General features: G+C 41.1%; 1 protein-coding gene across 3 annotated transcripts in view; it reads left to right on the top strand.

Moving 5' to 3' along the window:
- CA8 (carbonic anhydrase 8) overlaps window positions 1–27,675 on the top strand; it is an 83,013-nt gene that overhangs the window by 9,553 nt on the left and 45,785 nt on the right. For all 3 annotated transcript variants that reach the window (XR_004987748.2, XM_036436990.2, XM_036436991.2), the window contains exon 3: window positions 4,231–4,355. Coding sequence is in view for 2 of the 3 variants with exons in the window: in XM_036436990.2 (XP_036292883.1) it covers window positions 4,231–4,355 (125 nt within the window). In the remaining variant the exon portion in view is untranslated. The remainder of the gene's footprint in view (window positions 1–4,230; window positions 4,356–27,675) is intronic.

The raw sequence follows: 27,675 nt of genomic DNA, 5'->3' as shown, positions 1-27,675 counted from the left end.
TCTCTTGGGACACATTCAGGCTGCTTCCCCTCTCAGCCTCCTCTCCCTGCTGGCCCGCGCTTTCTCACTTCCCTTAGCTTCCTCTTCAAGGCTCTGCTTGGCAGTCATCTCCTGACCTTCTGATGCCCTTGGTGCTGGCTCGGCCCTTGCTGGGCATTCTCCTACTGCCTTGTGCACTTTCCCTTACTCTTCTGATGCAATTCATGTGAACCGTCAAATCCAGCTCCGCACGCACTGAGAGGGCCCGCCAGCCCCGAGGCAGTATCCTCTCTCTATGAACTGGGTGCTCGGTGCAGGGCAAGGCGTCTGTCTTGCAACGTGCATGTTGAACTCAAGTGCAGTGAGGGAGATAAGCCTTGAAGGACAACAGCCTTTGAACTATTGAACTACCTGGCAGATTTGTCTCCAGCGAATGGAGAGAGAAGCTTAGCTAGGTTGAAATATACATCTATGAGGTTCCCAAATTTTGGAGAAGGATCTCTTTGTATCTCATAAGCATTGCAGCCGTGACTATGACAGGGTATTAAAGAAAACGGGTGCCGCAGCGATCACATCGGTTTATTTTGTATTTTCCCCCACAAGTTTGTTATTCTAAGGAAATGCAGCGTGTCATCAGTATGAGTTTCATTGTAACACATTTTTATGTCGAAGTTTGTTTGTTTTAATTCCAGCCAGAGAGCCATTGTAACACATTTTACTGACCTTAGTGACATCACAACTAATAAACCTGCCATATGGTGGCAAACTTTGATAATCATAAATGTAGGGAAAAGTGTACACCTTTTGGTATGAGTGGTCTCCTTATTTGAAGAAAAGCTATACTGAGGCAAAAAAATGCCTTAAGCGGATGTGGCCAAATGGGTGAAACAGAGCTGTTTATTTTTAGTCTGAAAACAGTCATTCTTAAAGGATGCACAGGTAATACTTAGCTGGCACCTCATAAAATTCTGCTTTCAGGATTTCGTCATTCTTTGTGGCTCTGTACAGCCACGTGATTTTAGTGCGGTTTTACTTTGGGATACTCATCTAAAGGAAAAGTGAAAGGTTCCCAGCGCTTGATTCCTGGCCCACGCTGCCTCTGTCACCCCTCTCTGGGGACTAGAGAATGCTTCCCTTTTCTGTGCTCGTTGTAAAGATCCATGCGATCAACAAATGTTGTCTGTTTTGTCAAGATCCCTTTGTCTTGCCCTGGCTGATGTGGCTCAGTTGGAGCATTATCCTGTGCACCAGGAGGTGGCAGGTTCGGTTCTCTGTCAGGGCACGTACCTGGTTGTGGGTTCAATTGTGAGGGAGGCAACCGATCGATATTTCTTTTCTCTCTCTCTCTCTCTCTCTCTCTCTCTCTCTCTCTCTCTCTCTCTATTTCTTTCTTCTCTCTCTCTCTCTCTGTCTCTTTCTCTCTCTCTCTCTCTCTCTCTCTCTCTCTCTCTCTCTCTCTCTCTCCTTCCCTCCTTCCCTCCCTTCCTTCCTGCTTCCTTTCCCTCTCTAAAAAAAGAATCAGTGTACCTTAAGCACTTAATACAGTGTCTGGTACAATGTATGTGATCAGTGGATCCTTGGGGGCCTTCAACTTCTCTTATCAAGACAGACCTATGGAGTTTCCAGGTTCTTTTTCTGGTCTCTTAAAGTCACTGTCAACATCAGTTATAACATCCATTTCTTTCTTCCTTCCTTCCTTCTTTCTTTTCTTTTCTTTTCTTTTCTTTTCTTTTCTTTTCTTTTCTTTTCTTTTCTTTTCTTTTCTTTTCTTTTCTTTTCTTTTCTTTTCTTTTCTTTTCTTTTCTTTCCTTTTCTTTTCTTTTCTTTTCTTTTCTTTTCTTTCTTAAGTACCAGTAGTTTTTAAAAACCCTCTTTCCCATTTCCCATGACTTATTATTTCACAATATTTCTCCCTCCTTGTCCTTAGCAGTGTGGAGCTAAGCCTCCTCTAGGGCAGTTTTCACCTTTAAAAAGCAGAGCCCACCCCCATGAAGCGCTCGGGCTGCGCTCCCACAGGGCGAGGGTGTGTTCTCTAGTTCTCACGATGAGGCTGCGGTTCAGCCACGGACTTCCTTGCTTTCCCCTCTTGTTAGGTTTGGGAGGTGGGGTCCACTGTATGTGGACTGCAGGCTTCCTGGGTTTTCCTTAAGACCAAGCTTGGACAGCTGTGTGGAAGGAAGAGTGGGTTTTGAGACTATTCAGAAACTGTGGCACCCGGTTGAAATAGAAACTTGTCATCTCTTCTTCCATCCACAGCCGGGTGTTTATTGAAGATGCTATGTGAGGTGCACTGCAGCTTTGGATACCTGTGACCCTTTGTGATCCGTGTACTTAAGTTTTTTTTATTACAACTGCAGTTTAGAACCCTAGACTTAAAGGACTCATTGTTTGCCTGGTCGCAGTGGCTTAGTGGTTGAGTGTCGACCAGTGAACCAGGAGGTCACAGTTCGATTCCCTGTCAGGGCACATGCCTGAGTTGTGGGCTCCATCCCCAGTGTGGGACATACAGGAGGCAGCCGATTACTGTTTCTCTCTCATCATTGATGTTTCTCTGTCTCTCTTCCTCTCTCTGAAGTCAATAAAAATATATTTAAAAAAGAAGCCATTGTTTTTCATGCTTGCAGATACTAAAATTTGGTTTTCCCCATCCTTGTCGCACCCTGGGACGTGGGTCAGAGGACCCTGGGTGGCCAGGGCAGGCCGCATTTACCCCCTCTCAGCCTTGTTCTTCTCTCCTGTCCATGGGGACGATCCCACTGACCCCTCAGATTTGTTGTGAGACTTTAGTAAGACCAGTCTGGAGAGAAGCATTAAAATTGTGAAAAATAGTATCCTAAAGGCCATGCAGGTCACCTCCTTTCCCCAGGATGTGAGGTTTATACACTTGAAAAGTGAAAACTGCTTTTTGCTATTGTAGCTCTTTTTCTTCACCGAGCTGGCAGAAAGTTTAGAAGCAAATTTGTTGGGCACTTTTAGCAAGGACTTGAGACGTTGGTGTGTGCGATCACCTCATTTCTCCAGCTGGTTTCTGCCCGTCTTTGTTTAACCTTTGTTCTTCTTCCTGATGCATGCTTTCTGCCTGTGTTTTGTGTACCTTGATATAAGCAGCTTGAAATTCTTTTTGGAACAAGTTATGGGGTGTAAACCAACCAAACAAGTAAATACCTGTTGCACTAGCTTGCTTTCTTCCCCTTTGAGTTTTAGAGTGAAATAGACAGCCACACTGTTCCTCGGGAGAGCAGGTTGGACATTGTCACTTGCTCGGCAATGACAACCCAGGTATCAATGTTCTCCTGTTTGAGAGACCATTTTGGGGAGAATGGGGTGAATTTTGTCACTGTCTTGAATGAAAAATAACTTTCAATTCTTAGCTGATATAATTTAGAAAGGACATTTTTAAAAATAAAAATGCAAACAATCTTTATTTATATTGAAATAAGTAATTTATAATAACCTTTTTTCAAGTTTTTCCATATGATAATTAGGGAGTGTTTAAAGAAAGTATTTTATCTCTTCAAGACAGGTTCTTGTACAGATTTATTTTTCATTACTTTTAGAGTGCCCTTCTTTGGGGCAAAGTTCTGAGTCATATCCAGAAATGAGAACTAGAGACATGGCCCTATAAAACTGATGTTCATATTTTAAGTATTAATATTTTATTAAATTTTATTTTGTTTGCATTGTATGTGACACTGAACGGTAAATTACTTTTTACCCTAAGTGTGATTGCATTGTTGAAAAACCTGATTGGCTTAATAATAATTCTCTTCATAGATAACTTTATTAGCTTATACCTATTCTCTAAATTGAAAGCCTGTTGCTACAAATGGATGATCTGAAAACAAGGTTTAATGTATTGATACATCTATAGCAAGTTATTGGTTAATCTGAGACTCAAACAATATTTTTACCTCCTGATGAGTGTTAAGTTTATATCTCAGAGCATAATTATTGGATTGGTTTTCTTTGTCTAAAGTTAACCAAGTTAAAATGAAATGATATACATATCATTACCAAGATATTCCAGGTTTTTGAACTTCTGCTGTTATCTGAATGGCATTATAAGAATTTCAGCAAAAACCCACAGAGTGTAAATTTACAGTTGTGCTGTATTTCTCATTTTGGCCATATGAATGGAATCTATAGAGCTCATGCGAGTGTTTGTCCAAACATGTCCCCAGTGTTTCTATTGCTGTGCTGATGAATATGTTTGAGATCTAATTAAATATAATTTATTTTATTTTTTTTCAGTTCTGTCGGGAGGTCCATTGCCTCAAGGGCACGAATTCGAACTGTATGAGGTCCGATTTCATTGGGGAAGAGAAAACCAGCGTGGTTCTGAGCACACCGTTAATTTCAAAGCTTTTCCCATGGAGGTAAGAATAACAGGTCATCTTGTAAAACTCCTATTGTTCACGGAAAGTATTCAGTGATTTACTACAAATGGTTCAATTTAAAAGTAGATGCACAGCTTTTCAATTTTTACCAATTTACATTACAATTACCAAGTGTGTAATGCAATGTAAGCTTGGGGCAGCAAATGAGGCTTCCCAGGGACTTCCATGGGCTTGGAGAGAGCACGAGGGCTGTTGGCCATAAAGGTAATCTATTCAGTAAAGCCATTAAGTTTCATCCTGTTATTATTATTATTATTACTGTTGTAAGAATTTTACTGCCTCTGCAAATTCAGTAGGTCACTTTTGTAGATGCTCTGAATTGGTCATAAGCTGGAAATAAATAACTTTTGGAGAAGCCTCAATAGTAACTAAACATCTAGGTTAGCGCTGATTAAAATTGGTAGGCTGGTTCTATTCAACACAAGCAGTTAGCAGTGGTTCTCAACCTTTCTAATGCTGCGACCCTTTAATACAGTTCCTCATGTTGTGGTGATCCCCAACCATGAAATTATTTTCGTTGCTACTTCGTAACTGTAATTTTGCTACTGTTATGAATCGTAATGTAAATATCTGTTTTCCCAGATGGTCTTAGGCGACCCTGCTAGCGATTCTCACAGGTGACCCACAGGTTGAGAAGCGCTGCTGTAGAGCCTAAGACCATCGGAAAACACAGATATTTACACTGTGATTCATTAACAGTAGCAACATTACAGTTATGAAGTAGCAACGAAAATAATTTTATGGTTGGAGGTCACCACAACATGAAGAACTGTATTAAAGGGTCGTGGCATTAGGAAGGTTGAGAACCACTGAGAGGAATTTTTAGAAGGTCATTTTTTTTTGTTTAAAGAACTTCTTTCCTAATTATCTTTTTAGTCAATTCCTGTCCTTTTCCCAATATCTAGTTGAAATATCAATTTCTTCCTCAATTACTTCAACTAGATATTGGAAAAAGTGAAATAATCAATGCTTGAGTTCCTTCTCGAGGCAGAATTAACTTCTCCCTGACCTTTGCTCCCCAGGTCCTTGGTAGGTTGCTGCCGCAGCACTGATCTCATGGATTGTGAAACCTTTAGTGTCTAAAGTGTCTTTCTCATTGACTGTGGGCTTCTGTTATGGACTCAAGGCTTGTGTGCTCCCCTCCACCCCAAACTCTTATGTGAAAACTCTACCCCACCCCAGTGTGAAGGTATTAGGAGGTGGGGTCTTGGGGAGGTGATTAGGGTTAGATGAGGTCATGAGGGTGGAGCCTTCAGGAATGGAATTAATGTCCTTGTAGGAGTCCAGAGAGTAGCTTCTCTACTCCCTGCCTGGTGAGGACAGGACGAGAAGATAGCATCTATCATACAAGCCAGAAAGTGGGCCCTCCCCGGGCATCGGATCTGCAGGCTCCTTGAACTTGGACTTCCCAGCCTCCAGGACGGAGAAATCAGTGTTTGTTGTTTTGGCCTCTAGTCCATGGGAATTTGTTACACAGCCTGAGCTAAGAAAGCCCCTGAAGAACAAGTCTCCCCTCCTCCTTTTACTTGAACTTTTTAGTCCAGTGCCAGGAACATCAAATTCAATCCAGGCTGGGTTTGAAAGGGGGGAGATGTCTTGGTTGTTCCCAGCCTTGTTTATATTTCTTTTCTAAGGACCCCCGCTCTGTCCAGGATGTAGCCCTTCAGCGGCAGGGAATGGTATATTTTGGGGGATGCTGGCATGCCAGTCCTCCTTCTCTGTGGTCCCAGCTGTACATCTGCTTAATCTTGTGTAGCACTGCCCATGGTCAGATCCAGGCCTTAGTAACTGAAATCACTGCTGTATAATGTAATAACTTACTTATTTAAAAATATATTTTTTATCCATTTCAGAGAGGAAGGGAGAGGAAGAGAGAGATAGAAACATCAATGATGAGAGAGAATAATTGATTGATTGCCTCCTGCACACCCTTCATTGGGGATTGAGCCACAACCCCGGCCATGTGCCCCAACCAGGAATCAAAACTGTGACCTTCTGGTTCAAAGGTTGACACTCAACCACTCTATAGTTTATATAAGGATATCTATGCCTCAAGGAATGAAGGTAGAGGAAATATTTCCCAATAATACTTGAATTATAATTTAAGAACTCCCTTTGGAAGTTCAGGATGCTCCTTTCATTAAAAAAGACTCCATTAAAAGTGAAATAATCAATGCTTTGAGGTCAAAAGGGAAAAACGCATTGTGCTAAGTTGAATATGTGATGTATACTCTTGGGATAGTGAGGACAATAACAGCTTCTTGAAGGCCTTGATGGGGAAGGTTGGATCTTCAAATGTCACCTTTCCAGGAACTTTTTATTCTCAAAGCCTACAGACACCCGGTCACTTCTAACTGCCTTAAAACACACCTGCCCTCTCTCTGTGGCACCTCTGGCTACTGCTCTGTCCTCACGCAATGTAAGAAGGAAAAGTTCACACCAGATGCATTGAAAGAGGACATGAAATCATCTAAAACAGTAGTTGGCAAACTTGGTCAACAGAGCCAAATATCAATAGTACAAGGATTGAAATTTTTTTTGAGAGCCAAATTTTTTAAACTTAAACTTCTTCTAACACCACTTCTTCAAAATAGACTTGCCTAGGCCATGATATTTTGTGGAAGAGCCACACTCAAGAGGCCACAGAGCCGCATGTGGCTCGCGAGCCACAGTTTTGCTGACCATGGATCTAAAACAACTAAACCTATAGGTGTGGAGGGTAAAGTGAGGAAAGGCCACTTCATCGTTTTGTCTCCACCAGGCCTCCAAGGTGTCCTCTAGTAACAAAAACTTGAGGGAGAGATGGGAGTAATCGGTAGGCAGAGACTTCTGGCTGGTAGTTCAGTGGCCTTGCTTGTGCCACAGGGTATTCATAGTCCTGGAGAGTTTAATTAGATTAGGCGAGTCAGTGGTGTGTGCTCTTTGCTCTGCTGTTGAATTTCCGGACCAAATGTTCAGGCTGGTCCTGCTCCTTGGTGGTGGTGTAGCTGCTCCGGTCCATTAACCACAGGTAATGGTTTGTTTGGAGTGAAAATTAAATTCTGCTCGTGAGGCTTTGTTTCTGCAGAAATATTTACATTTCACATCATGGGATTACTGACTGTAGTTTTTCCAAAACAGGTTATGAATAATATTTATATTCTTTGTTATCCCAGATTATTCCTGACCCAATCTGAGAGAGAATACATGTACCAATCATTCAGTGTTTGTTTAGTGCTGCATCCTACTGTGTGCATGCATGCTGTGGGTATGCAGAATTAGAGAGGGACAGCTGTAAGCCAGGTAGGTTTTTGATTTGTTCGTTTTTTAAAAAAATATATTTTTATTGACTTTAGAGAGGAAGGGAGAGGGAGAGATAGAGAGAAACATCAATGATGAAAGAGGATCATTGATCAGCTGCCTCCTGCATGCCCCACACTGGGGATCGAGCCTAAAACCTGGCCATGTGCCCTGACTGGGAATCAAACCATGACCTCCTGGTTTGTAGGTCAGTGCTCAACCGCTGAGCCACATTGGCCGGGCTGTTTTGTTTGTTTTACTTGAATGGAGGCTGTGAATACCAAGCTGGGCTTTAAGGAGGAGAGGGCTCACAGGGTGTGCTGAAGGAGAGGAGAGAGGGACTCCACCTAGAATCATCCAGGATGGAATGAGATGGCTTATGTGGAGACGGATCGATAGATAACTTCCTGAACTGCCATCAAGAGCTACAGGACAGCTGTGTGTGGAGACCAGGTACCCCGCTTGGGGTACATCATTAAAAAAATATAGGGCACTTTTCATCTTTTATTTACATCTTAGGACTAACTTTAATCTCTAAATCACATATCAATCCCTATTTCCTTTATACTGATTTCACTCAACTTCAATGGTTTATTAAATAAACACTGTAAATAAATATTTGCTAGTTTGTCACATGTAACAGGAATGGCTTTTAACAGAAATTCATCAACCTCCTTCTTGGCTTTTTAAAATTATAAATACAGAGGTAAAAACAATCTTGAATATATTTTGTTACTATTAGAAGCCAGCATCCACATCGCTTCAAAAAGTAACGCAATTTGTGACATTAGACAATTTAAACTCTGGATCTTTCATTAAGCAAGATGAGTAAAGAAAGCCATTTTTGTTTTTCCCTAAGATTTTTATTTTTCAGAAACACGCTTTTTCTTGCCATGCTTTCATCTTGTAAACCTGACTTCTATTGTGAACACTCAAGGTTTATGCATAATGGCAGTGCTTTAATGAGGAAAAACACATTGCAGCCGTTTTTCTCGTATCGCCTGAAAATGTAATTTTACTTAACGTACCTGTGTTTTGCATCATGAAATTTAATCAAGGCAGCCAGCTGAGTAGAATAGAAGGTTGTTGATTTAAGATAAGTCTGAGATCCCATCAAATTAATTTCTGTGTGTTTTCCTGGTGGCTACGGAAGCTTCATGTTTTCCTCGACATCATAAATGTCTTTGCTTTTGAAATCCAATCATCAATACTCTGTGAATATGCATTTAGCTCATTTGCTAACACTGGTATGCTCTGTGCATCCACATTCTCACCAGAATTATTTTATTCTTATTAATTTCTGTTACAAATCTAACTGATGGGAGAACTTCTAGGTATTCAGGCTCACGTTCTACTTTCAGGCTACATATTCTGTTTTCATCTTTGTCTTTGGAGACTGTTATCTTCTTTGCTTTTTCAAGGTAGCCTAATTCTGTGTAACACTTGCTAAATTATGATTAATCTTTACACTTGAACTGCTACTTTCACACTTCTGTGGGACAATACTTCCCAGGCATTTAGATTTTATCCTGGATCAGTAAATTTTTTTTTAATTTTCATTTTTCAATTACAGGTAACATTCAGTGTTAGGCATTTATATAATTTATGAAGAGACACCATAAATCTAGTATCCACCTGGCGCCATATATGGTCATTGCAATATTACTGACTACTTTGTAACTACTGATTTATACTTTTGAATCACTTCACGTTTTTTTTACCCAGACCTGGCTCAGTAAAATAAAAAATAAAAAAAATTAGTGGGTTGGGAGATCACAGCCAAGTTTTATTTTTGCAAATAAAACATTACTAACTTTCTGCTCTCCCCATCATTCTTTCAAGAGAGATCTTTACTTTAATAGCTAAATGTAGGAAGGATAGGGACTGAGAATAATAAACATGGACGTGTAAATTGAATAGTTTTAGAACTTAGAAAGCTCACTGCCTTATTTCTGTTTGTCTCATTTCACTTCACATGAGCGATAGTTTTGTCAGGATGGGCACTGGACCTTCCCACAGGCCAGCAGGAGAGCACGTACGGTGGGTCTGACTTCCTTGCTCTTTGGACCTAATAAAAGTTTATGGTTGGAAAGTGAATTACCAAGAAAGAGGCACAGCATATTGTAGGTGAAACGTTTATCTCAATTTGTGTTGTATTTAAAGTGCAGCTATTGCTTTGTGTACCCTGAAAGGGCTGTGATAATTGAGCTAGCCACCTACCAGCTGGTTATGGAAAGCTGAGTGCCTTAGGAATTAGAAAGAAAGAAAAATGAATTTCATTGTGGAGAGCAGGATTCTTTAATTGTGAAGAGTCCAGGTCTTGGTTGCAAAATAGGCCAAAAATAATTATGAAGAAAATGTCTCATAGCATAGCACCAGTCCTGTGTGTTACCCACCGCCCTTAGTGTTGCAGGTCTCCAGCTATCTTACATTTCTTCTTTTCTTTTCAGGCAGATGTAGTGTGTACCATTTACATGTTCTTTTAGGGAGAATGACCTGGCCTTGTGGGTTGCTGCTTCCCAAGTCATTTGTGCATGCTCATTTATTTTACTGCCCTGAGAAGATGCCAGGAAGAGTTTGCTTGTTGAACAAAAAAATGAAATGAAATGATTTTCAAGCTATTTCACTTCCATAGATATCTCAATAGAGCTTCCTGTTTGTGATTTTCCTCCAAAATAGAGACTCCTATTGACTTTCCAAAGGCATGTAAGAGGGTGACTTTAGTGAGACAGGACTTGGGAGGATTAGATATATAATTAAGGATTTATTTTTAAAAGGAACTTTAGAAATCACCTGGTCCAGTAACGTAGGAGAAATCCGAGGCTCCAAAGGGTCACAGGGCAACTTAGAGGAAACCATAATGTATGGCCTGGGTGAAGAAAGGTCTGTTTTGGTTAATTAAATATTCCATTTAAGAAAGCATCATCCAGGGGGCAAAAGGGAGACATCTGTAATACTCTCAGCAATAAAGAAATTCCTCCTCTTCTCTAATGACGTAAATGGGAAGAGACAACACGGCCTTCTTCATCCCTGTGAGGAGCTTTTATGTCCACGCACCCCCATTCAGAGGCTGGTGCCTTTCAGCCTTGCAAAGGACTGCTGTAGTGAGGCTGTGGCCTCATGCCCGGGACCACTGTAGTGCAGCTGTGAAGACTAAAGCCAAAGTGGCTTTGGGAAGGTATGGGAGTGCTGGATTGCAAAGGTAGGAAGGACCCTTGCTGGGCCCTGAGAACTGGGCTGGGTTCACTGGACCGTCTAGTCCCACCCACCTTGCTGAGTGACACCTAGGAAATGGCAGGCCACAGGAGGCCCTGTGAGCTGAGTGCTGCTCCAGGGAGTGTTTGTTTTTTTTTTGTTTTGTTTTGTTTTTCCACCTTCCAAAGCCGATTCCTACCAGGAAAATCCATTCCAGTTTGAGATTTTATTTACAACGATTGCTAATTCTTTGGATTGAAGTTGCTTTATGTACAAAAAAGAAAGCTTGCATGAAGAGGAGTTAAGACTGATAGGAAAGGAAACAGTTTGAAATTTGAATGTTCAGCTTCTTTGGGAAATTTTATTATTTTGACCAGAAAAAGCATCTAGTCTCGAAATATAATGACTTTAATGATTGTTGTTACTTTGTATTCTGGAATCTTCCCTAGGGCTAGTAGCCTGAGCCTCAGGGATAAACAAGAATTAGAGTCTTGTGCTATGGCCTCTTCAGTGGTCTAATTGCAAAACTCCCTCTTACATATATATATTTTTTTAAATGTATTTTTTTATTGATTCTAGAGAGGAAGGGAGAGCTAGAAACATCAATGTTGAGAGAGAGTCATTGATTGGCTGCCTCCTGCATGCCCCACACTGGGGATTGAGCCCACTACCTGGGCATGTGCCTTTGACTGGAATCAGACCTGGGATCCTTCAGTTTGAAGGCTGACGCTCTATCCACTGAGCCAAACCAATGCCTCTCTATTACTTCTTAATAAAAATAAACAACAAATTTACATTTCCTGATTTCTGATGAACACTTGCATTTTTACTCTAAAAATCATGTTCCTGCTTTGATTTAGCATGTTAATTTTCTGCATTTATTAAAATGTATTTAGTGCAGAAACCTCACAGTTTACTGAAGGAAAGTAAATTATGATGTTGAGCAAACAGAAATGTTCTTTTAGATGTTCCACATGATGTGGCAGTCTGCCGTTCCCACTTCCAAAAAGAAGTGTATAAGGTCAACTTGACCTTTGAGTGGTTACTTTGAACCTACCTTTGATTTTATATTTGTGAGTATTTTTTTTAGTAGATTATTCTTTGTCATTGTTTGAAGTTTATAAAGGTTTCTTAGCAAAGTAAATTTGAAAGAAGCATTTATATTGTAGCTGAGTTTACAATATAAGACAAATTTGTAGAAAATAGCAAGTTAGTTCCTATAAATGAATATGATATATAATTAGTTTATAGGTACTTACAGACTTGCTGCTGATAAAAAATTAAATTGGGTCTTAACAGATCTGTTTTACAGTAAAATATATCTCTTAATATACCTTCTGATAAAAAATATATAATATGAGTTAAATATATAATCTGGAACCAAATGGCCAAACTTTAAAATAAATAATTTCCATTCATTCATCCATTGTGTGCCCATCTGTCCATCCATCCACCCATCCATCCTTCCTTCTTTCCATTCATCATCCACCCATCCATCTATCCAAACAACAAATATATTTCTTGGGAACCTACTGGTCAGGATTTGGACTAAGTGATAGATATATAACAATGAGTGCAATACACAACTGACTCATTGGAAGAGTCCAAATGCAGTGAATGTGATTTGTCTCCATCCCCTTTCTCTTAATGAGTGTTTAGAAGATATAATTAAGTGTATCTGTGGCATTTAAAGGGCTTCATCCCCTTCACCCACCCTATGTAGTATACAGATTCCACCATTAGAAGCCAATTAAAAGATTTTTGAGACATATGTTAGAAAGCAAGTACGTTGCTCTTTGAGATGTAAACGATTGTCAACCAAACAAATATTTATCAATCTGTATGTGAAAGGCACTGTGCTAGGTCTAACCTTGTTATAGGTAGTTGTGGGCTAGATTAATTACCATAACTTGACAAAATTGGAACCAATGAGAAACAGAATAGGCAAGGTCTGATGGTGGGAAAAAGTTATGAAGGGTATTTGTTCTGGAAAGCTGTTAGAGAACAGGGCACCAGTGCTGCTGTCTTGATGAACAGTGGAATCATGGGAAGGAGTCAGAATGGTGTACTTGGTAAGAATTTAGGCTCAGAAGTCAGGACAACCATAATTTAATCCCAAGCTCTGGGACCTTGGGCAAGCTCATAAATCTCTTACAGCCTTCATGCTCTTGTCTAAAGAGAGGCCTCAAAAATAGCTCAGAAGTTTTCAAAGAGGAAACCCTTCAGGGTGTATTTTCAGTGTGTACTGTTAAGGAGCAACGCAGATGTAGTGATGACAAAAATCTAGCAAAATATCCTTTTTTGTTGTTACAACTAAGAAATGCAGAGAATTTGAATGGAGAAGAAAGTTCGAAGTCTCTTTTTTAAAACCCCTACTCCCCACTTTAGTTGAATATAATTTTCTATAGGTTTAGTCAATATGACATTTCCTGGACATTTTTCCTGGTACATCTTTTTATTATATTATGATGCATGCAAATGCAATAGAAATTATATTAACAGCTATTTTTTTTTTTTGTAGAAAAACTCAAATATTTTCTGTGTAAGATAGTTGGGTAAAACCTCTGATGGAATGGAAAGATGTTAAGCATTCTTTAACTTCATAAGATCTTAACAGGTATAACAACTATATATGTTTTTCTGTTTATTTAATATTGTAGTTATGAATGGCAGCTTACAATGGCACAGTGATGGTAGTAAGATCATTGAGCCCTGGTCACTGCTTTGCTGTGCTTTGAATACACTTTTTTCTCTTATGTTCTTAGGGCTATACACAACAAAAACTCATCTGGAATTTAGGTCAGTATACCATGAATCTTAGGGAAAATTGGACCTTTGGTACCAGGGTTCCTAGGAGGCAGCCTGCTTTGGCAATGTAAATGATCAGTTAGGGCGAGCTACAGCCTGGGTCCAGTTCACCATGGTGTATGCTATTCAACTTCTGGGTCATTTTTTAACCTCAATTCCTTCACTGGCACAAAAAGATCATACAATTATACCCACCCTTAGGAAACTTAGGGAGAGACTGGAAAAATTAATGATGTATTGGAGGCACCATACATTGAATAAGGTGGTAGAGAATATTGTTATTGAACATAATCTGATATTCACTTAAAGTACCTTCTAAAAGCATTTAAAGTATATAATTAGCTGTATTGGATGTAAATGTTGTAACTTAGTACAATATAGCGGTAGGTTTTTTTTTTTTTAAGCCTTGAAATGAAGAGCAGATTTTGAACTGTTGACTATAAACATTAAATGTAGAAGGAAGGCATTTCTGCTTGTAAGACCTGACAAATGAAAGATGGATCTTTTATCATCAATTAATGCATTCACTGGGGGACCTTAAGGCAAGTACATTCTCTGAACCCAGCTTAATGCATCGCTCAGAGCTCTGGAGGAGAGAGCTCATTCAGTGGAACCAGTTTATTTGGTTTCAGAGTTAATGTGTTTCCCATGAATACTCCTTGGTGAGTTCTGTAAGCTGGTGAGTTCTCTGAGGAGCTCCCATAAAGAGGTCCCTTCTCCCCAGCTCCCGTTCTGAACAAATTAAGAGAGAAGGCATCATGAGGGTCATCAGATGGTTAACAAAATTTTGTTACGAAGCGAGTTCCCCAAGAGATGAACCACCGGAGCCAATTTGATTAAGCATGCTAGAGTTTATTACAGATTCGAATCCGGGCTCAAACCTTGGCTGACGCAGCAGCCGGCAAACACCCAGGTGAGAGCCCCGATGGAGGGGCAGTCCCTCCTCTTATATTATACCTCTTTTCCCCCACCCCTCCCACCATTGGTATGTCACTCCTAGATTGGCCCCTCAGGACAAAGACCTGGCCTTCCTGGGCTATTTCTCAGGTAGTTTACACAACCTGGCCTGTTTTTGCCTCAAGCAGAATGTCTGTTCTGACTTCAAACAGAAGTGCAGGATGCTGCTGTTTTGATGGCCAATCTCCTAGCCAGGTCTGGAGGGAGGTCTGCATATCTTACTATTGTGCAAAGGAATTCTCGGCACTGAGTTACAACCGACTTTATTTATTTATTTATTTTTTTAACTTTCCCCCCCTGGCCAGGTCTGTCTCCAGAGTCCTTATCTCTTGGGCAGACTGGCCAACTGTCACAAATTTCACCTCTATTGTGGATGGAACATCATTGGAGACATACTAGCTTAGTGTGGATGGAAAGAATGGGCCTGTCCACTCGGTTATAGCCTGGGAAGGTGGGCCGGTGGGGGTGAGTGAGGTTCTAGGTAGGGTTTCTTAGCTTGCTCTCTAAGGGTCGCTCACATTTCATAAAAGGGGAAAAATAATAGGGAGGAGTGAGTTGAGGGAGTAAAGCAGAAGTTCAGCCTTGTTTAGGGAAAATCCCTCTTTGCACGAATTAAGAACAGGGAAGAGGCATTTCAGTTAGTAAGACCAACTATTCCAAATTCTCCCCCTTTACTACTCTATGGCCCTAGACACTATAGCAAGAGAGCAGACACATCTGGGAATCAGTGAAGAAAGTTCCATTTCCTTGAACCCTCTGAGACCTTGTTCCTTTTTGCTTGCTGCGCCATTGTACCTGGGATAGTCATATGGTTTCCCACATTCTGAAGAGACTGAACATAAACTGTGCACTTATGGATGAGGACAGTGGGGGGTGGGGAAAGGGCAGAGGGTGGGGTGGGAACCTGGTGGAGGGGAACAATGAAGGGAAAAAAAAATGAGGAACATTTGTAATAATTGGAACAATAAAGATTTATTTAAAATAAAAAAAGAGTTGGGGGTGGAGGGAGCAAGGATTTTGAAGCTTGTGTAGGATTTTAATTTTTTCCCTTTCTAATGTACTTGGGTGAGGTTTTGCCCAATTCACCATCGCAACTTGGGCCAATCATTGTTCAAACCAAGGCTTGAGGCAGGGTGGTTTATAGATGTTTTACTTTTCAAAAACTGTCCTGGGTCCAGGTCTTACATCATTAATCCTATTTCAAATTTGGATTGTATGGGGTTGGAAATATTTTACAATAATTTAAAAAAACACACACACAAAAACAAATGTTACAGATCTACCTTGTTATGGAGAACGAATATTACAGATTTTTATCAGCAGGCATTGTTCTTAATTAACTTATTAACTGGCATGCTTTCACTGTGTTCCCAGTCTTGCTGGTTTCTAAGTGGCCTAAAGCTTGGCTGTTCTACAGAGCTTGACTGCAATGGCTTGGGTCATCATGGGATGAAGTCTACACTATCAGTAATTGGGTCACCTTTTCCTCAGCTGAGCTCCGAGTGCTACTGCTTCCCATGTAGCTCTTTCTCCTCCAGAGACCGTTTTCTCCAGAGGCAAGTGAACAGAAAGATATCGTTGAATTTTGAGTCTGTTGGGAAGGCAAGATGGTGAAGTGGTTCAGTTAACAAACATTGGCTAAGTGTCTGTATCTAAAGGCAAACCCCAAGAGAAATATAAGATGTGAGAAAACAGTATTTGTTTTTAATGATTCCTTAGTCGGGTTGAAAGAGGTGGAATTAAGATAGAACCATGTGAGAAAATAGCACTTGAAGGGTGAAATGACTGTTCCTTCCCATGGCCCATGTTACTTTTCAGTGGAGAAGTAACCAGTCAGTGAACCTGATGGCTCCCACAAATTTCTGTATCTTAAAAACTAAAGACAGTGGTAACAATCTTATAGATATGGACTACAAAAGGAACAAATGAAGATGCATCCAAAGACATGAATATTTATTTTGAAATTTGGTGTGAAAACCATAGTTTTACAAGTAGTGCAGTCATTTATTTTAGAGCATTAGAATTTGTGTATGGGCATTATTGATTTGGGTGAGCTAAATGTCTCTGGACAACTAGACTTTTTGCTTCTTGATTCTAGTTAAATTTGAGCCCTCTTTATAGGAAGAATTATCCTTGGTTGGTTGAGTCTAATGTCAAAAACATGTAAGTCCCATTTCTTATTGCATAAATATTGAATCTTATGGGGACAGAGATTTGAGAGAATGGCAGACAATTTTGCCTTTCTCTCCCCAGAACTCCTTTTGGGGGGCAGGTAAATTTGGGGAAGATAATTGGATTGACCAATTCTTAGAATATCTTTTGGAATAATTTGCAATAAGTATGTACATAATGTTATGCTTGTGAAAAATGAATGGATATTTTGAGCAGGAGGCTTGAGGGAACTTGTGTTGTTAAGTGACGTGGGATGCCAGAAGAGAGAGGGAATTGTAGAGAATATGTCAAGGTCAGCCATAGTCATGTTGAAGTTGAGATTGGTTGAGATTTTTAAAAATTATTATTTATTATTAATATTGATTTTTCACAGAGAGGAATTGAGAAGGATAGATAGTTAGAAACATTGATGAGAGAGAGACATCGATCAGGTGCCTCCTACACACCCCCTGCTGGGGATGTGCCCACAACCAAGGTACGTGCCCTTGACCGAAATCAAACCTGGGACCCTTCAGTCCGCAGGCTGACATTATCCACTGAGCCAAATTTTTATGTAAATGAAGCTGAGAGATAAATTCTAGGGACTGAGGAGAGTTCTTACTTTCCCATAAGCTCTTGGCCTTCTGATATATAAATGCAGTTGGGGCTCTGTTTGCATGGAGGAAAGGGGAGGAACTGTGTGGTGAGTGGAAGTCAACTGTGTCTGCTGAGAAAAGGAACATCCAGTTATACCAATTAGATGCCTAGCTGGAAAAGTGACTTTTTGTGCCACTAGATTTCTCTTCTGCAGTTATTTTGAAAACCAGATCTTTTAGTTTCAGGACAGCTTAATAAATAAATATTTTCTAATTGTATTATGTTTTCTCATTTTAAAATGCGTTTTTATAACATTATATTTTTATTGTGCCTGCCATTCTAGACTAAATGTCCACCTTGTGCAGTATAGCTAGTCCCATTGAAAGTGTGCTATGAAGTGTCCACTAATAAGTTGTTACCATTTCCCCACAGAAACATGTTTTCATTAAACTTTCAAATTAATTGAAATATCTAATACTATCCTAATATCTAAAAAGCCAGGGTCTGTAATTTCCAAAATGACTGAATGGACCACTGAAAGTCAGGCTGCACGTGCAGTAGGCTCAGGTGGGCGGGGACTGTGGCAAGCAGGCTGAAATGCTGTCCTCTTGGTCCTCCTGGGTCATGGGCACTGTGGAGACCCAGCACTGACTGCTACCGCCAAGGTGGGTACAATGCGATTGGTCCAGGGGCCCTGCCATTGCCCCATTATTGCCCCACAGAGGGAGACCCAGGCTTCCCAGCCAGCAGCGGTGGGTGAGGCCTCCTTCTATGGGGTGATCAATTGCGGGGCACCTGGACTCCAAGAGGTGCAGGCTGGACTGAAGGATACCCCCTCCACCCCTGCCCGAGTACATGAATTTCGTGCACCGGGCCTCTAGTGTATTATATAAAAGCAAAGATGATAAAATAACTCTATATCTCTCTAATAATTTTAGAGAACAAAACTATCTTCTAAGTGATGTTATTTTAGAGCAAGAAAGGCTCTGGCTTTTCTAAAGGGCCCATCTCAATAAGTACATTCTATATAATGAAAGCCTAATATGCAATTGTCTGGTCCATTGGTTGGACATTCAACCAATCAAAGTGTAATATGCTAATGATATGCTAAAGCAGCTCAATCGCTCCCTATGACATGCACTGACCCCCAGGGTGCAGACACTCTGACCAGTAGGTTAGCTTTCTGCTGGGGTCCGGCTGATTGGGACTGAGTCAGATGGGCCGGACACTCCTTGGAGTCCTCACACAGTGTCTCCCCAGCTGGCCAACCTCCTGGGTCTTTCCCAGTCTGCACCGGTGGGTTCCCTTGGCCTGACCTGTGCCCTCTCACCATCTGGGACTCCTTAGGGGGTGTTGGAGAGCCAGGGGAGCGCCGCTCAGCCAGAAGCTGGGCTCATGGCTGGTGAGCGCAGAGGCGCAGGAGCCTCTCCTGCCTCTGCAGCAGCGCTAAGGATGTGGGGTTCCGGACTGGGAGAGGGCACAGGCTGGGCTGACGGACCCCCCTCTAGTTTACACATAAAACTACAGTTTTGTTCGTTGATATATTTCATTTGTATAAAACAAATAAGCTATTTATAGTAAAAACTATTAGAAAACAGCAATTTTGTTCCTATTTACACAAATTTCCTTACATTTTTGGAGAATGGTTTGGATGGCTAAAATAATAAAGGTGTGAGCAGTGCAGCATATGGACTAGTTAGACAATGTGACTACTCAGACCAGACAAAGGAGAGTGTTATGAAGCAGACTCTAGCCAGTTTGGGAAATGCAGGCCCAGCGGTAGGCAAGCTTGTGTGCAAGTGAAGTCCTTATTCTCTAATTGGAGTGCCTATGTTTGCCTTTAGAACATTTAAAAAAAATATATATTTTTTATTGATTTTTTTTTCAGAGAGGAAGAGAGAGGGACAGAGAGTTAGAAACATTGACGAGAGAGAGTCATTGATCAGCTGCCTCTTGTACACTCCCCACTGGGGTCGTGCCCGCAACCAAGGTACATGCCCTTGACCGGAATCGAACCCGGGACCTTTCAATCGGCAGGCCGAAACTGGTTTCGGCATGGAACATTTAAGGCACTTTTATCATTGATGATAATACATTGTGGGCTGTGTACAAAATGTATTATCATGATTTTGAGTGTTTTCCCCCAGGTCATTGTGAACTTACAAAACTGAAGCATGTTGTCATACGGATCCAGTTTCCATCTGAATTGTGCTTTTTCTGGTTCACACCCACTGATGCCTTTCCTGTGCCTAGCTGACCTTTTTTTACCCAGGCTGTTTTGGTAGAAGTTCCGCCTCAATCAACGAAAGTGATCCTTTACCTTGTCACAGCATTGAAAAAAACTTGGACTCGGTTTAAGGTCAATGGTAGGTTAAAACCCAGTTTTCTAAAATGTCTTTTTAAGTTATTTGGCTCATATTTGGTTCCTGTAGCACCAGCTCCCATGTGAGCAGGAAAGTCTTACACTCATCTCAAGGAAGCCTAGTCTTCTTTAATTAGCACTAGAAGTGATGTGGTTTATTGTGAGTTCGCTAAAGAATTGTTCTTTGTGCAAAGAACAGTTGTATTAGTTGGTTATCATTTTCAAGTACATTACCAAATTTATATACATAAGGAAGTACTTTGTAAGGGAAAAAGTGTAGATTTTTTTAATCCTTTCCTAAGGACATGTTTATTGATTTTAGAGAAAGAGGAAGGGTAGGGAAGAGTGAGGAAGGAAGGGAGGGAGAGAGAGGAGAAACAGCGATGTGAGAAAGAAACATTGATCAGTTGCCTCCCATAGGTGCTATAACCGGGAATAGAACCCAGGACCTTTTGATGTACGGGAAGACATTTCTACCAACTGAGCCACCCGGCCAGAGCACAGGTGTAGGTTTTTACAGAGCCTTTTGTCTGTAAGATTAGGCCAGCCCTCTTCTGTAGTCATCTAATGTAGATGGAAAAATGCCTCCATTCCATGGAGAATGCTTTGATGAAATTTGGTTACCTATGTCTCTATGTATATATTTATTTGTTTAGCCTGTCAAAGTTCATTCTTCTCACAATATTTTGAGGACACAGTATTTATATTGTTGGAATTTATATTGTTTTATGTCCCTTGCATTATCTCATGGCCATCATGAAAGATGCATTTTACTGCAATCCTCGGGGACTTGTGGGGAGAGAGTTAACACTTATGAAGACAATCTGTGTGCCAAGCACATGACATATCTTATTTAATCACTAAAATGTTCCTTAGAGGTAGGTGTTATGTCTGTTTTTCAGCTGAATAATCAGTGTAAGAGGTGTTAAATAAGTTGCCCAAGGTGAGAGTTGGGCTAGCTACCATTCTCTTCTCTCTACAATATGTACCTTCTCATATTTATAGTAAAACTGTTCTGATTTTTACTCTAGATAATTGCAAAAAAAAAAAAAAAAATAGTGAAAGCCTGTGAGTGTTCTGTGCTACAAATGAGGATTAAAATGTTTTTTTCTTTGACATTTTCATATATGTGCATTTTATTGTAAATTGTAACATTTTGAATATTATTGTTTCTGAAAATTAGGCTAGTAGGCAGTGTCGTTAGAGTATAAAGTTGGAATGTGAGAAATGAAATAGTGCTGAATTTTAAATCCAATCAAAATTGTTTTATATGCATTTTTGATTACTAAACAGAACTTATTATTATAATGGTTATCCAAACTTAACTTGAAACAGTTAATACATAATAAATCAAAGTTGCCACACTTTTAAACATCGTAGAAAGACATTTTTTAGTGCATTATCTTTTTAAAAAAAATAAATATTTTATTGTTTTTGTACAGAGAGGAAGGGAGAGAGATAGAGAGCTAGAAACATCGGTGAGAGAGAGTCATCGATCAGCTGCCTCTTGCACACCCTCCACTGGGGATATGCCCGCAACCAAGGTACATGCCCTTGACTGGAATCGAACCCGGGTCCCTTCAGTCCCCAAGCCGACGCTCTATCCATTGAGCCAAACCGGTTTCAGCAGCACATTACCTTTTAAAGAGTTTCGAATACACCCTACCAACAGTAGGAAGCCCTGGATGAACTTTCCCAGGCGGGTGACAAGGTCAGCCTTGCATTGTTATAACTGTTAGGTGGAGAGTGAATTTGAAAAGTCAACTTGGGAGGCATGGAGAGGAGTTAAGAGATCGGGGCTGTGATTCTAGTAATAGATTATCAGTTTCTAAACTGAGGAATTGCTCATGGGAATAAGACAAGCAGGTGTATTTGGGAGACTTTAAGAAGGCAGGAAAAGGCAGGACATAGATCTTAGTGATGTAGGGAGGGGGGTTGATGAAGAGATTTCTGGCTTGGGTCCATTAACAGAGCAAGGAGCAAAAAGAGGGGGAACATAGGTCTGAGGGGTGGTGGAGGGACTTTGATTATGATTTGCTATTAAAATATTCCAGTAGACAGTTTAGTAAAGGGGTTGAGACTCAGGATAGAGATTTTGGTTAAAGATGCTCATTTTGGAATTATAGGCATCTAGATGACAGTTGAAGACATGGGGGTAGGTAAGATGACCCAATGAGAATATGCTGATTGAGAAGAGAAGAGGTGAGAGAACGGAGTCCTGACAGAACCACCATCTGGGGGGCCTGTCCGGGGAAAGAAACCAGTGAAGGAGTCCAAGATGAAAGGGCTCTTGAGGACAGTCCTGGGGAGTGTGCTGCCATGGAACCCAAGAGAAGTGAGTGGTTTGAGGAGAAGAGGCAGAAGTTTCTGATCCTGTAGAGTAGTCAAGAAAGCAGAAAGGTGTAATATAGCAGCAGGAGGTTCTTGGTGATTTTGGGGAGAGTAGTTTCACCAACATGACGAGGATGAGAGAGACATTTCAGGGAGCCAAAAGGAAGGGAGGAAGGGGTCATGGGGGGATGTAGGTAAGGTTTTGAAAAAGTCTGCTGCCTAGAGCAAGTACTAGGAGGAGATGTGAGGTCAAGGAAGTGGTTTATTTAAAGATGAGAAAAAGTTGCACAGATTTATAAGATGGTGTGTGGCTAATAGAGAGGGAAACATCAGGTCAAACCTGGGGAGAGTGAGGAAATGATGGACCAAAGGCCTTCAGGTGGTCAGGAGAAGAATGGGGCAGAGCAGAGGCTGCTGCTGACTCTTAGACAAGAGGCTGGACAACTCAGCCGGCAGGGTGGGAGAAGGAGGAAAGGACAGCGGATGTCTGGCCGGACATAGAGATAGCTCAGGTGGTTTTAGTTTTTCTTCCATTCAGGAGATTAGAATATTAATGATAGACACGAGCGGTTGCAAACTGATAGTCTTTGGGTTGGATTTAGGGCTGGGTCCAGCTGGAGCTGTCTTTTTAAAATTTGGAGTTTAAATACCGCTGGGCAGGGGCACCGATTTTCTAGTTTTCACAGCTCCCCCGGCCCCTGCCTCATTCCTTTCCTCCCTCATGCATCAGCCCAGTTCCTGGACGAGTTTGAATTTGTGACTCTGATGGAGGTGAGCTGGTTTTCCAGAATGGAAGGCATTGTTAATTATCTTTAAACCTTCAGGAAATAACTAGTTGTGTTCAAGCAGCATAATGGGAGCATAACCAAACTGAACGGAGATGAGCATTTTATTTTTTAAAGACCATGCTCTTTATTTTCACTTATTTTTTTAAAAAATTATAGTTGACAGGCAATATTATATTAGTTTCAGGTGTACAATACAGTGATTCAACATTTATATACCTTACAGAATGATCACGATAAGTCTAGTGCCCATTTGTCATCAGACATAGTTATTATGAGTTTACTGAATATATTCCCTATGCTATACGTTATATCCCCATGATTTCTTTTTATAACTGGAAGTTTGTATTTCTTTTAAAAATATATATTTTTATTGATTTCTGAGAGGAAGGGATAGGGAGAGAGAGAGAGAGAGAGAGAGAGAGAGAGAGAGAGAGAGAGAGAGGGAGGGAGAGAAACATCAGTGACAAGGGAGAATCATTATCTGCTGCCTCTTGCACGCTCGCTCCACACTGGGGATCGATCCTGTAATCTGGGCATATGCCCTGACCAGGAATGGAACCATGACCTCCTGGTTCGTAGGTCCACACTCAACCACTGAGCCATGCTGGCTGGGCTAGAAGTTTGTGTTTCTTAATTTTCTTCTCTGCTCATCCTCCACCTCCCCCCGCCCCCAGGCTCTGATAAGCATCAGTTTGTTCTCTGTATCTATGAGTTTGCTTCTGTTTCATGTTTGTGTTCATTTATGTTGTTTTTAGGTTTCACATGTAAGAGAAATCATATGGTGTTTGTCTTTATCATACTCATTTCACTGAAGACCGTGGTATTTAAATACAACCGTTTCTACCTTGCTTGCAGCTTCTCCTTTTCCTCCCCACTCCAGTTAGTTCTAATCAGCATTTACTTCCTACTTACCAGGAGCTTTCCCAATAATACCTCTCATCTTGGTCATGGCCTTGCAGGTTAGAGGCTATGAGAACTCAGGTAATTTTTGCAGGAGATCATCGAGTTTTTGTGTAACTTGTCACCGTTGCTGTTGGTGTTGGGCACAGCCTGGCTGGATTACTAGCCGTTACTTGGGTTTACACTCTCCATTTCTTTCCCCTGTTTTATTTTGCTTCTGTAGAGAATGATGTTTGCGGTGTGTGAGCATTCACACTGAATTCCACCCTGACCAGTGCTCTACCCTTCCTCTCTGGAGGAGAGAGCTAGCATGGAATGGTGGCTCCAACCATCTGGGCCACGCCCTGGCTCTTGTTAGCTGTGCACCCAAGGGCAGGCTACCTTACCTTCTGCATCTCCATTTTCTTTTTAAGGTGTTGGTGAGAGTCATAGACTCTACCGCGATAAACTTGGTAGTGAGGACTGAGCAAGGCAGTGTTTGCAAAGAACAGTGCCTGGTGGAGAACGACGTAACATCGGATCTCATTAGACACACACAAATACTAAATATCTACTATCATTTATATTGCACACTAACCCCTTTTACTCAAATTTTTCTTCTGTTGAACTGCCAACTTTATATTTTTATTTATTCACAGCCTGGATTCTTTTATAAAATGATTTGAGCTCTTTGTATTTACAATATTGAAAGCATCGAACACTGCAACCTTGGATACTACTGGGACTCAGTAAATGCCTTGATGGATGCTGACATTATTTCAGACCTCATTTGTCAGTTGTAGTTCTTATGTGCGGACACAGGAGGGAGAGAATGCAGGCATTTTTCACTGATTCACTGTACAAAGTGAACAGATTGAAATCTGTATGTGACTTATGTTCCATAGCACCGAGACACTTCGACAGTGTCCTTACCTTCTTTATTTTATGGAATTACAAATGAAATATAGAGCATTTAAATTACGGCAATTTATTAATAGTTGCAGCCATAACCCACAATTCATTTTTTTTTTAAAGAAAACAGAGATTATTTCTTGGAAAACCAAATGTCAAAGAATCCATTTTAACTGCTTACATTAAACAAAATATTTCAAAGGGATGCATTTTTGCTTTTATTCTTAGGACTGTTCCAACAACCCTTTTCCAGCCTTTCAAAGTCATTCCCTTTGTAAAGGAAGCTTCCCTTCTCGGGAGCAGTGCTCCCACAGTATTCCTATGCCCTAGTCCTAAGAGGGCCACCACACGGAAGTAAACAAAAGGCAATTAGCATTCAAAGGGGAAATCATTTTGCTTTGAAAAAAAAAATAATCTTTTTGTAAATTACAGAGAACTAGCGCCTTTTAAATTGAGGATTCTGAACCCTAAGAACACGATAAACACCATTTGGTATTAATGTATTAATTGATGAAGATGCTCTGAAGTGCTCCCTCACACCCTCCTCTTTCTTTTCACCTATCTGAGAGGGTACGTAGTTAAGTTCAGGCAAACATAACAAGGAGGTGACAGAGATAGGCTTTCAACTAATTTATTTTCCACCCCGTGCTTTGCAGCACTTTGTCACTATTATATCTGTCTACACCTTGAATGTCCTTCTCTAACTAATAGCTGCATAATATATTGACAATGACATCTCCAAGTGCAGGAGCACCTGAAAGTAATGCACACTAAATCTCACTGTATCTGCAGACGAATGGCTGCCTCATGTAATTACGAGTGGGTTCGGAGAGAGGGTGTTTTCTCTGCTGGTGTTCAGTTATTTAACGCTCCCGTTGTGTTACTCAAACATTTCACCAGTTTCCTTTTAAAAAATTTTCAATGCCGAACACCGTCTTTCTCTCAACTCCTAGTATCATAAGTGTGGTTGAGACATTAACTCTTCCCTCCTCCTTTTTCTAAGTTGATAGCTCTTTCCGAGTGCTCTGAGAAGGATATTTTAGGGGTGATAGAGCATGGGTGAGGTGAAATACGGGCTTCTAAAACTCTAATTCTAGCTGGATTTTTCTGCAACTCCCCACATGTGTCAAACACAAGGCCCGCGGGCCAAATCTGTCCCGCCAGGCCTTGCAATGTGGCCCGCACCGCGCTGTCATCACTGCACTCCGCTGCGTTTCCATCACAATGACAGTTTATGACTGTTCAGTAAACCATTCGGCCCACGATTTAGGCTGGATTTTAGATTTTGGCCCCTTCTCTGATTGAGTTCGACACCCCTATTCTAGCTGGATTTTTCTGCAACTCCCCACAGTTGCGTTTCCTTGGGACGGAGGAAAACAATGAAGCAAAGTCGGGACCCAGACCCTGGGCTCGGCTCTTGCTGAGCCCCTTTCTCTGCGAATCTCTACTGTGTAGAGGCCCAGCTCAGAGCAAAGCTCTTGACGACAATAGTTTGGCAGACAAATGTTTTGTAGGGTCACTTAAGCTGTGTTCCTAAGCATGGAGTATTTCTGACAGAAACATTGATAACATACATTTATAGTGTGAATTTTCAGGTTTTACCCATTAAAGGATTAAGGAATCCTAAAAGTGCAAGGTGCATTTTGCTTCAACTCAAGCATACTATTTCTCATCATTAAAAAGAAAGCATCTGATTTGGAAACAGCCCAAATGCCCATCAGCATGTGAGTGGGGGGAGAAAAAATCTGTGGCACATCTACACAATGGAATACTGTGCTGCTATAAAAAAGAAAGAACTCTTAACCATTTGCAACAGCATGGAGGGACCTGGAGAGTATTATGCTAAGCGAAATAAAAAAGTCAGAGAAAGATAAATATCTCATGATCTCACTCATATGTGGAATCTAATGAACAAAAAATCTGATGGACAAAATAGATCCAGAGACTTAGAAGCACGAGGGAAGGCAGGGGAGGGTGGGTGGGAAGAGATCCACTAAAGAACTTGTATGCATAGATGCATAGCCCATGGACATAGTCAATAGGGTGGCGAAGGCCTGGGGTAGGGGGTGGGGGCAGGCTAGAAGAGGTCAGTGGTGGGTAAAGGGGACAGATGTAATACTTTCAACAATGAAGATTTAAAGAAAGAAAGAAAGAAAAAAAAGAAATCACCTAGTACTCACTTCTGCTCCCGTTTGATGTCTGTTTGCTCATCCTGCCCACCTAGCCCCACTCATTTTATCCAGAGGCCTTTACATTCTACCTCTGTCCCTTGTATGGCAACTGTCTTCTCAATCATCTAAACAAGTACATCCCAAATATCCTCATTTTCCCTTTGTTTCTTTGTAGCTATTGTAGCATTGACTCTGTGGACCACCATTTCCTCTAGAAAGTCTTCCTCTTGTGTCCTCTCAGAACCTGGGGATGTTCAGGGTTTCCTCCCAGAGCTTCAATCTGGCCCCTCTGTCAGTCTCCTTCTCGCCTCGCTCCAGGGGTGGCCTGAGGCTCTCTGCAGATACCTGGGACCATCTGCATTCTGTGCTGCCAGCCCCTTCTCCAGGCCTTTCTGGTTCTGCATCTCTTCCTTCTGGACTGTTCTGATGTAACTTTCAGCTAATCTAAAACTGAGCTCATCTTAACTTTCGGTAAGCGGTTTAGGGTAGAAACCTTGGCTATCACTTTTCCTTCACATCCGTTGGTTCAGGTTGTATTTCTGTCTCCTGTCCAACACCTTCATCTTCTGTCTGTCTGTCTGTCAAATGCCTGTCAAGGCCTAGGAGGAGAGGCAGAATTAGAACAACTTTTCAAGTGAGTGGAACATAAACCAAATGGGGATAGTTAGAGAAATCTAGGAGTTCTAGAGAAATTTAAGCCAGACATGGGTGAAACAAGGAAATTAGACATTGAGCAGAGGAAACGTGGTGAAACCTGCATGAAAGAGAGATTAGTTGGGCTTTGTAAACAATGAGGGGCCGGGAAAGGCCTTGGTGAGTTGGAGATAAAGGGGAAGGGACTGTAGGCCTCTAGCCTGGGAGGTAGGGGC

Source organism: Pipistrellus kuhlii, unplaced genomic scaffold, assembly GCF_014108245.1.
Source record: "Pipistrellus kuhlii isolate mPipKuh1 unplaced genomic scaffold, mPipKuh1.p scaffold_m20_p_14, whole genome shotgun sequence".
Lineage (NCBI taxonomy): Eukaryota > Metazoa > Chordata > Mammalia > Chiroptera > Vespertilionidae > Pipistrellus > Pipistrellus kuhlii.
Note: the sequence above shows the minus strand (reverse complement) of the source record. Positions and strands in the feature narration are given on the sequence as shown.